This window comes from Patagioenas fasciata, chromosome 1 (genome assembly GCF_037038585.1).
Source record: "Patagioenas fasciata isolate bPatFas1 chromosome 1, bPatFas1.hap1, whole genome shotgun sequence".
Lineage (NCBI taxonomy): Eukaryota > Metazoa > Chordata > Aves > Columbiformes > Columbidae > Patagioenas > Patagioenas fasciata.
This window is the reverse complement of record NC_092520.1, coordinates 211,398,446-211,407,964: the sequence shown is the minus strand read 5'-3', so window position 1 is coordinate 211,407,964 and position 9,519 is coordinate 211,398,446. Positions and strand designations below refer to the sequence as shown.

General features: G+C 50.1%; 1 protein-coding gene across 2 annotated transcripts in view; it reads left to right on the top strand.

Moving 5' to 3' along the window:
- Positions 1-6,580: 6,580 nt before the first annotated feature.
- PFKFB3 (6-phosphofructo-2-kinase/fructose-2,6-biphosphatase 3) overlaps positions 6,581-9,519 on the top strand; it is a 47,183-nt gene continuing 44,244 nt past the window's right edge. Inside the window, exon 1 of one of the 2 annotated variants that reach the window (XM_065847268.2) lies at positions 6,581-6,759. In XM_065847268.2, the coding sequence (XP_065703340.1) occupies positions 6,744-6,759 (16 nt within the window). In that variant the 5' untranslated portion in view covers positions 6,581-6,743. The remainder of the gene's footprint in view (positions 6,760-9,519) is intronic. The other variant, XM_065847253.2, reaches the window with a different exon arrangement.

Here is a 9,519-nt window from a genome sequence, read left to right as displayed (position 1 = left end):
CCAGCAAAATGTAAAGACCTCTCTGGGGAAGTAATCATATGGAAATGAAGTATATTAAAACCAGGATTCGGGTGTTTGCTCCAAGCACAAATTTCAGAGGAAAACCCTGTACTGTACCAGTTAAAGCTCTGCACGTCATCCCATAAATCACAAGACTGTTGCTTCTGCAGATACAGTCCCCAGCTATCACACTCGTCTGCAAGGGCTCAGCTCTTCTGAGGAAGTCAGGAATTTAGGGCTAATAAGGAAATCAAGTAAGTCCTGAAAATATAGCCAGCCATCACAGTGCTATTCATGTAATTCCTCACCTTTTGCTTCACTTTGCTTCCTACCTGGTAATTTCAAAGTATTTTGCTTAGTTTTATTTCTATCCAGCAGGTGACTTTATTCATGGGCAAAGCCTTTGTGGTTCCTGCAGCGTTTACAGGCACAGCTTGGGCAACATAAAAGCCTGGGAACTTGAGGCTACTATCAGTTTTTATATTAAAAAATAATGGTGTTTCCATCATAAAATCAATGCTTTTTTTTCCCCTTGATTTAAGAAAAGATATAACTGCATGGCAAGGATTTACGTCACCAAGCTTGGACTGTGGGGGATAGAATTGATTATTTGTGACTCCGGATGTATCAGAAGGAGGATGGAGATGCGATGTTTTCTCTTCAGTGCCAGGTGGGTGTGTGGTAGCAGTTCAAAGCCACGGAAATCAGTGGAGAGGGGAGACTGAGTTTCCTGCATGGGAAGAACAAAATCACGTTTAGAAGCCTGTTTGAGGAGGCATCTGCAGAAAAGCCATCAAGGAATTTATCAGACAGTGGGTGGTGCTGCTGCAGTAATAACTGTGTGCAGATCACTCCTGGGAGATGCTGTCCAGTTCCATACTGGGACCTTTCTCTCCAAAACCCCAAAATTTATGATTGTTTGCAAAACGGGAGATCAGGACCCAGAGCTGTTGCAAAGGACCAAGAATACCTGCTGGTCCTGTGTCTCTGACCTGCATGTCTCTAATCCAATCTTGACACCTTTAGAGGGCGCCTAATCTTTGCGATATGAAGATGCCAGCTCTAATACCAGAGGTTAGCATAAAGTAATCTGTCTAGGTCAGGCTGAAGCATCCATGGGGCTTGACTGGAAAGTTTCCAAAAGCTCATTGTTTTCCAGTCCCGGCTGCATCTTAAGCCCTGATGACCTGGTTGTGCTGCGGCTCTCCCAGCAGAAATGGGCACACGGAGTCCCGTGTTCAGCTCTGGAGTCCTCAGCACAGGATACACATGGACCTGCTGGAGAGGGGCCAGAGGAGCCACAGAAATGATCAGAGGCTGGAACAGCTCTGCTGGGAGAACAGGCTGAGAGAGTTGGGGTGTTCAGCTGGAGAACAGAAGCTCCAGAGAGACCTTATTGCAGCCTTTCACTGTTTAAAAGGGGCTGATAAGAAAGATGGGGACAGACTTTTTAGAAGGGTTTGTTGTGGTAGGACAAGGAGTGATGGTTTTAAACTAAAAGAGAGAAGATTCAGGCTGGACGTGACAAAGGCATTTTTGACCCTGAGGGTGGTGAGAGCCTGTCCCAGGTTGGCCAGAGAAGTGGTGGATGAACCATCCCTGGAGACATCCCAGGCCAGGCTGGACGGGGCTCTGAGCAACCTGAGCTGGTGAAGATGTCCCTGCTCATGGCAGGGGTGGCACTGGGTGAGCTTTGAAGGTCCCTTCCAGCCCAAACTATTCTATGATTGCCTTTACTAGTGAGAGGCTACACGACTCTTCTCAACTTTATTTTCTGCTAAATTTGCAAGTCTGAAGCGTCAGGTTTGCGATTGACACACAGGGAGAGCTCGCTGTGTGCAAGGGAGCTGGGTACCAGGTGTCTCTGGCTGACAGAGCATGAGAAGATTATCAAAGGCCTTGAAAATGTGGACATGAGCTAAAAACAGAAACCTCAGAGTTACAAAAACTTGCCGATGGTCAGCGAATGGTCACTGAGGTGCAACCTTGAGAGCTGGGAGAGATTGGCTTGGGTGTAACAGCAGCAACGTGTAGCCCAGGGGTGAGGCCAGAGGCTAAAAACCTGCCTGGGCACTCAAACACCTTATAAAAGGACAAAATAGGATTCTGCAAGCCTGATCAGTTGTGTAAACATGTCCCATGACATACCCAGCAATTATAAGCACCCTCAGATTTGTGCCATGTAACTGTTCAAAATGTTATAAATATATTAAATGAGGGTTTTTTTTGCATTATTTGCTTGTAAGGTACAAGTCTCATAGTGAAGGAGATCACTGTGATTGATTCTTGGGCTGAAACAACTGCCTTACTCAGGCTGCACCACCTCATATCTCACTGTACCACTAACTGGAAAGGGAGGTCAGTTCAATATGAATTTCCTGGCTGGGTAATCACTGATATGAAGATCCATTCCTCCCTGTATGGGTAAATTCATCTCTGCTTCCCTTAGGGATGTGCAGAAATGCTGAGCTGCTCAGCCCAGCAGAACATTTCATCTCTCATGCCCCTTGGCACAAAGCCTGGTTGCGCACACCTATGGATTCTGTACAAGGTGGGGAAGGAAAGTTAGATCTCCATCTCCATTTGGCTTTTCTGGGGTTAAGGATGAAGCTTGGGGCCGCAGTCACAGTATCTCAGCCAAATATGGGTTTTAAACCTGGATGATATGTAAGAAGGGCTCTTTGCTGAATTAGTTCTAACTAAACAATCCCACTGAAATATTAATGGTCATCCAATTATGTTTTTTCTTCCTCTGAAGAAGCTTCCTACAGGAGATGCTGGGAAAGGTGCCTGTGAACATCACTGCTGCCCGTGCCTCTCCCACAGAAACCAGCGCTTGGGAAGATCTGGAGAAGCCATCTGGACCATCCCTCAGCTCCAGGGCAGGATCAGTGCTGGCTAAGACGGTTCCCAACCTGTTTGCCCAACCTGTTCCTAAAACCTCAAGGGATGCTGAGCCACCCACTGGCTTCTCTGACCCTGCAGCCCAGCATTTGTGCTCTGCCAAGAGGCAAGACAACCTCATTTCACCATCCTGGACCGTATTTTGTTCTCTTTCATCTAAACCTGGTTTTGGGACCAGCCTTCTTCTCAGTGTTGTTTTCTTTACTTTTTTTTTTCATTATTATTATTATTGCTTTTATGTTGTTCTTTCTAGATCCCAGGCAGAAATGCCGTTGCACAGGGGTGAAAATCCTGGTGCTCCAGAAGTGCCCAGACTATGTTTGAAGGTTTAGCTGTTTATTTAAGCGACCTGGCACCACTTTGCTGCCCGAGGTGCTTTCTGTGGGTGAAAAACAAGGGTATCTACTATGGGGAATGAGGCAATAAGATTCTCCAACTCCTACGATGGCTTCGGCTGGAGCTTGGAAGCTGCTTTCTAGAAACTGCCCATGGGGAAGACAGAGAGCAGATGTGTGGAGACCAAGGATGGTCTCATCTGAGATCTTTCTAGCCCAACGCACAAGGCGACTGGAGCAAATCCCGGTTATCAACCTGATGCTTTATTCACTTTGATTCCCTGGGGACCAGATTCACTGGAGGGTGTAGCTTGTAAACCTCTTCCCTTGAAAAACAGATGCATGCCATGTGACCCATGGGATACAGAGGAGAATTAGGTTCTTCACTGCTGAGCAGGCACCTCTGACATCCCAAAGCGCTCCCAGAGCAGCAGGAGCAGCCCTCCGTGCGCTCAGGTGCTCACCTGGGGGTTATTCAAACCTTTGCACCGTTTCAGCCAAGGGGGTGGCAAAGACTCTCTGCCTCCCTGACCAGGTGGTGAAAGCACCTTAACAGGGACCTTAACCACCAGCCTCTAATAAAGGACCTGTTTGGACCTATAATGCTTTAATGTGCTTTAACTGGGAAGTTTTTGGAGGTGAATAGCTGGTGTCCAGCAAAGATTAATGTTGCAGAAAGAATAAACAAACCAAAACCCAACAGCAACAACCTTCCAAGCACCATCCAAGCTATGCAGGTGCTGAGCAGGGTGTTATGGACAACAAATTTGGACAAGAACATTCAAACAGGGGTTTTGATGGACATGAGGTTGAAGCAGCTGGGGCTGTTCAGCCTGGAGAAGGCTGAGGGGAGACCTCGCTGTCTACAACTACCTGAAAGGAGGTTGTAGCATGGAGGGTGTTGGTCTCTTCTCTCAAGTAACAAGTGATAGGACAAGAGGAAAAGGCTTCAAGTTGCACCAGGGAAAATTTAGACTGGATATTAGGAAAAATTCCTTCTGTGATAGGGCTGTTGGACATTGGAACAGGCTGCCCAGGGCAGCGGTGGAGTCCCCATCACTGAAGGGGTTTTAAAGGTTCTTAGATGAGGTTCTCAGGGACATGGTTTAGTGCTAGAGTTAGGTCAGGTTATGGTTGGACTTGATGATCCTGAGGGTCCCTTCCAACTGAAATGATTCTATGATGCCCATGTTCATCATTTGGTCTAACCCTTAGTAAATTGCATTATGTTTCTTTTGCCAAGCCCTGGAATCACGTGCTGGAAATATTCTTCCAGAGATGAACTGCTGATCCTCATTTATCCAGGGCAATAAAACTGTAAAAATCTCTTACTGTGTTTTATAGAGATTTGGAGGCTCATCACTTCAAGGAGAAGCATTTGTTTCCCAGAGCACGGCACTGGGTTAGATTCAGGCTCCTGTTCCTGCGGGAGCTGGATCAGCCGAGCTCCTGGGTGGTAGATGGGGAATGAAGCCAACAGCTGTGGCTGGGGGAAATTTTATCAGCAAGATAAAATGACTGGAATGTCCTGCACGTGGGTGCTGGGCCACGTGGAGTGAAGAACAACTCTCCTTTACCTGCTGGGCTACATCTGGCAGCGGCACGTGGACATCTTAGCCCAGCTGCCTTGAATTTCCTCAGCCTGCGGCCCTTTAGGGTTGCTAAATGTCCTGGGAAATTCAATTTTTTTGAGTTATTTTTTCCCCAAGAAAATGTGTGCTCGCTCAATTTACTTGGGCACAGACCCAACCCTGGCGTGTTCCCTGGGAACAGGGCAGAAACCAGCTGCTGCAACTGGTTCCAGGTGCTGGGAGGAAGCACAGAAGCAGCCAATGCCACCAAATCTTCTGTGCTTCTGTGCAGAATCTACACTGCAGTGGACGAAGAGCGATCATCCTGACCATCATCAAAACTGAACTGTGTTCAGTTTTGGGGCCCTCATGACAAGAAAGGGCTTGAGGTGCTGGAGCGAGTTGAGAGAAGGGAACGGAGCTGGAGAAGGGGCTGGAGTACAAGTGTGATGGGAGCGGCTGAGGGACCTGGGGGGTTCAGCTGGAGAACAGGAGCTGAGGGGAGACCTTCTGATCTCTGAACTGCCTGATAGGAGCTTGGAGCCAGGGAGGGTTGGGCTCTGCTCCCAAGGAACAAGTGATAGCATGAGAAGAAACAGCCTCAAGTTTGCCAGAGCAGGCTGAGGTTGGGTATTGGGAATAATTTCTTCCTGGAAAGGGTTGTTGGGCATTGGAACAGGCTGCCCAGGGCAGTGGTGGAGTCACCATCCCTGGAGGGGTTTAAAAGATGTGGTGCTTAGGGACATGGTTTAGTGCCAGTGTTGGGTTAATGGTTGGACTCAATGATCTTGAGGGTCTCTTCCAACCAAAATGATTCTATGGTTCTGTCACAGTGGTCTGGATGGGGCTGGAGGCTGCAGCAGATGGGCAGTGAGACTTTATACCACCATGGCCACCAGCACAGGGGTGGTTTGAGGAGGGTCTTGGTGACTCCAGGAGGGAAGAGTGGTTCTGCAGGGAGCAAAGACACAGCAGAGAGCTCATGGTATTGCTGTTAACCACCAAGGTGGAAGGACAGGGCCCAGTCCTGCGTAGCTTTAGGAGTTTCACTTGAACTAGCTCCAAGCCGAAGCCTCTTTCTATCTCCAGGGAAGGCAATAAAGGGACCACAGTAAAAACAAACAATGCTCCCAGGTGATAATGCTCCACCTTCACCTCCTGCTGCAGCCTGAGCTGCAGGTTGAATGGTAGAGATTAAGCCACACAGACCTAGTTGTTCTCCAAAACTCTAGGCTCAGCTCATGGCTCATCCCATCCCACGGTGGGTGTCCCTGCTATGATCCCAGGAGAAGGGGTTTTGCCCATCCTCAGCATGGGGCTTAGCACAGTGGGATCTGAACCTCCAATTTATTCAGCCTTGGGTGGTCCAGCCTGTGCAGGGGCAGTGGGAGATGCTAAGCAGGGGGATCTGAGTTTCTGGCTCCCTGGAGATGGGGAGCAGTTGAGTTTTCTCAGCTTGGCCCAGTGCCACCACACAGAAGATCGGCAGAGGTGATGTGGGCGGCCACAACCCCATTATTCCACCTGTATATCCATCACACCCAGTTCTGTACTGGTCCTACCAGGAGACAAACAACAACAAGAAAACCCCAACAAACACAAACCAACCCCAAAACCAGTTCCCAGTGCCTTCCATCCCTCTTATAAGGCCACCAGCTCGCTGTCCTGTCCCTGTCACTCCATTCCCAGCCCTGCTGCCTCCGGGAAGCGAAGGGTTAAAAGCTCCGAAATTGCAAGAACTTCCTCCTTTCTGCAGTGCCGGCCTCCGAATGACGCTGGTTTCTGCCGGGCTTTGCCCAAATATGTCCGTTTCCTTCTAAAAGAAGCAGGAGGAGGAAGGAAGAAAACAGAAATAAAGAAGAAAAAATATATATATCTCTCTATATATAAAGGAACCCAGGCGTCCGAGCGCAGCGCTGCCTCCCGCCGCCCCATGCCATTCCGCAAAGGTAGGGGCTGGATGGTGGGGGCAGCATCCCAGGATGCTCCCCCGGCCTGGAGGGGACACTTGGGGACCAGGGATGGGGCTGAGGGTCCGTGTCCTGAAAATACCTCCTCGCAGGGGTGGGAGATGGGAGCACCGGGTTGTGCGCGGCTTTGCTGCACCGCTGGCTTTTTGGGGGAGGATGTGGGACGCCCCACGATGGTGGGGGGGCGATGTGGGTGGAAATGCAGCCTGCAAAGGGCAACTGTCTCCCCTCCACCTTCTCTTGGCTGTGGGTTTTTTGTCTCTCCCTGCTCTGGAGGAATAAGCTGCTGTGCGTGATGCAAGGACTGAGGACGAGAAGGATAAAAGGGGGGTTGGGGGTGCTTCTGGGGGTTGTTTTGGGCAATGCGGGCTGACAACTGACACCCTGCATGCATTGTGGTGGTCCTTGGGAGATGCTCAGCTGGAGGAGCTGTGCTATGCTGTTGGGAGCCTGGTAGGAGAGACCAGGGAAGTAAATGGCTTCTAAGTGGGGTATCCCACCTGGGCAGCCCTCTTTCATGCTGTGATGCTTTCTGATCTGCACCCCAGACCATCTCTTTTCCCAAAAACTCCAGAAAGCCATCCTTTCTATCCCTCAGCCTGGTTGTACAGGGCAAGAAGGACCCAGCTGACACCTAAAGCCCTGACAGCTGCTCCTTTGCTGCCCGGTGGGCAGGTGGATGAGTTTTCCATCCTCTCTGGGCTGCTGTGCAGAGGCCCTTAATGTCACCTCTGCACCACCCCAATGACTCCATGTCCCACTGATGTGTCATATCATGGGCATGGTGGGGCACGAGCGGGATGTTCATGGTGGCTCCTTGTCCTAGCAGGGAGGATGGGGAAAAAGTCCTTTCCAAGAGACACAGAAACCAGGGGAGGCAGGGTTAAGTTGAGATGCACAAGGACACAAGGAGAAGATGCTGCTCAGCATCTAACGTTGGTGCTTTGCCAAAGCAGAGCCGTGTCTCTGGACCAGTGTGCAGCTGGTTCCACACCAAGAGCTGGTGGTGCTGGATCAGGGGCCGAGGTACCGCTGAGGAGACGTTACTTGTGAAGGCTGGCACGGCGGGAAAGGGCAGCAGAGAGGGGATAACAATTTGTGAAAGAGGGCTGGATTTGTTTTTCTCACCTCTCCCTGCTCCGGGGAGGATGTTTTGGGTGTGTGACAGTTTGCCCGCAGTGATGTTCACAGAGCCCGTCTCAGACGCGGAGATTTGTGTTGCCTTTTAAGGCTCAATGAAGCGTGATGTGGTTCACACCCTCGCATCTTGACAGCGCAGCCAGACTTCAGATCTTGATTTAATTTTAGGTGATAAAGGGATTCATTTAGACCAGAAGGAGAGATGCTGGGGGTGAGCGGTTGGAGGAGAGCAGAGAACATCAAGTTCTAGAAGCACTGAGCCCTTGGAGGTGAGCACAGAGAGCCAGGGAGGAGCTTGCAACGCTGGGTGGCAGCTCGTGTGGCCCCAGTGTGGCCTCAGCAGGGATGCCAGTGATAAAAACAGTCAAAGAATCGTAGAATAGTTTGGGCTGGAAGGGACCTTCAAAGCTCTTCCAGTGCCACCCCTGCCATGAGCAGGGACATCTTCACCAGCTCAGGTTGCTCAGAGCCCCGTCCAGCCTGGCCTGGGATGTCTCCAGGGATGGTTCATCCACCACCTCTCTGGGCAACCTGGGACAGGCTCTCACCACCTTCAGTGTAAAACACTTCTTCCTCCTGTGTGGCCTGAATCTCCCCTCCTTTTCTTTAAAACCATCACCCCTTGTCCTATCACAACAGGCCCTGATAAAAAGTCTGTCCCCGTCTTTCTTATCAGACCCTTGTAAGTACGGAAAGGCCACACTAAGGTCTCCCCAGAGCCTTCTCTTCAGGCTGAACACCCCAACTCTCTCTCAACCTGTCCTCATAGGAGAGCTGTTCCATCCCTCTGATCGTTTTTGCGGCTCCCCTGGCCCCTCTCCAACAGCTCCATCTGTTTGCTGTGCTGACCACCCTCAGTGTAAAAAATTTCTTCTTCATGTCCAGCCTGAAAAATGATGGGCAGGTCTCCAGCACCTGGGGACACATGGTGGGTTTGCAGTAATGAGGATGCATTTCCATGCAGCCTTGCTCAGCACATCTGAACTGGGCAGGACTTACTTGTTGGGGCACCATGCTGTGCTTGCCATTGCTGCTAGATACCTGGGGCACAAGTGACCTGCAAGACCTGGAGACCCTGCTCTGGACAATTCGGTTCTGCAACTATTGTGTCACCCTCACTGCCATATCTCCTCTACAAACTTCCTCTAGAGGTCAACCTTGAAATACCAGAGCAGCTGCCAGCAGCTCCCTGCATCAGCTTGATGCTCTCCCAAGTAGCGAGTGATAGCATAAAAGGAAATGGCCTCAGGTTGCATCAAGGAAGGTTCAAATTGGATATTAAGAAAAATTTCTTCTGAGAAAAGGTTGTCAGGCATTGGAACAGGCTGCCCAGAGCAGTGGTGGAGTCACCATCCCTGGAGGTGTTTTTAAGGTGTGTAGAGGAGGTTCTTAGAGACATGGTTTAGTCCTAGAGTTAGGTTATGGTTGGACTTGATGATCTAAAGGCTCTCGTTCAACCAAAATGATTCTATGATCCACCTTGAGAAGGTTCAACATGGCACAGAGCCCAGCATGGATGGATTTTGTCCATCACTTGTGCACATGCCTGCTCAGGTCATGCCAGAGACCCCCCAAGGACCCCTTCTTGCGGATGGAGAC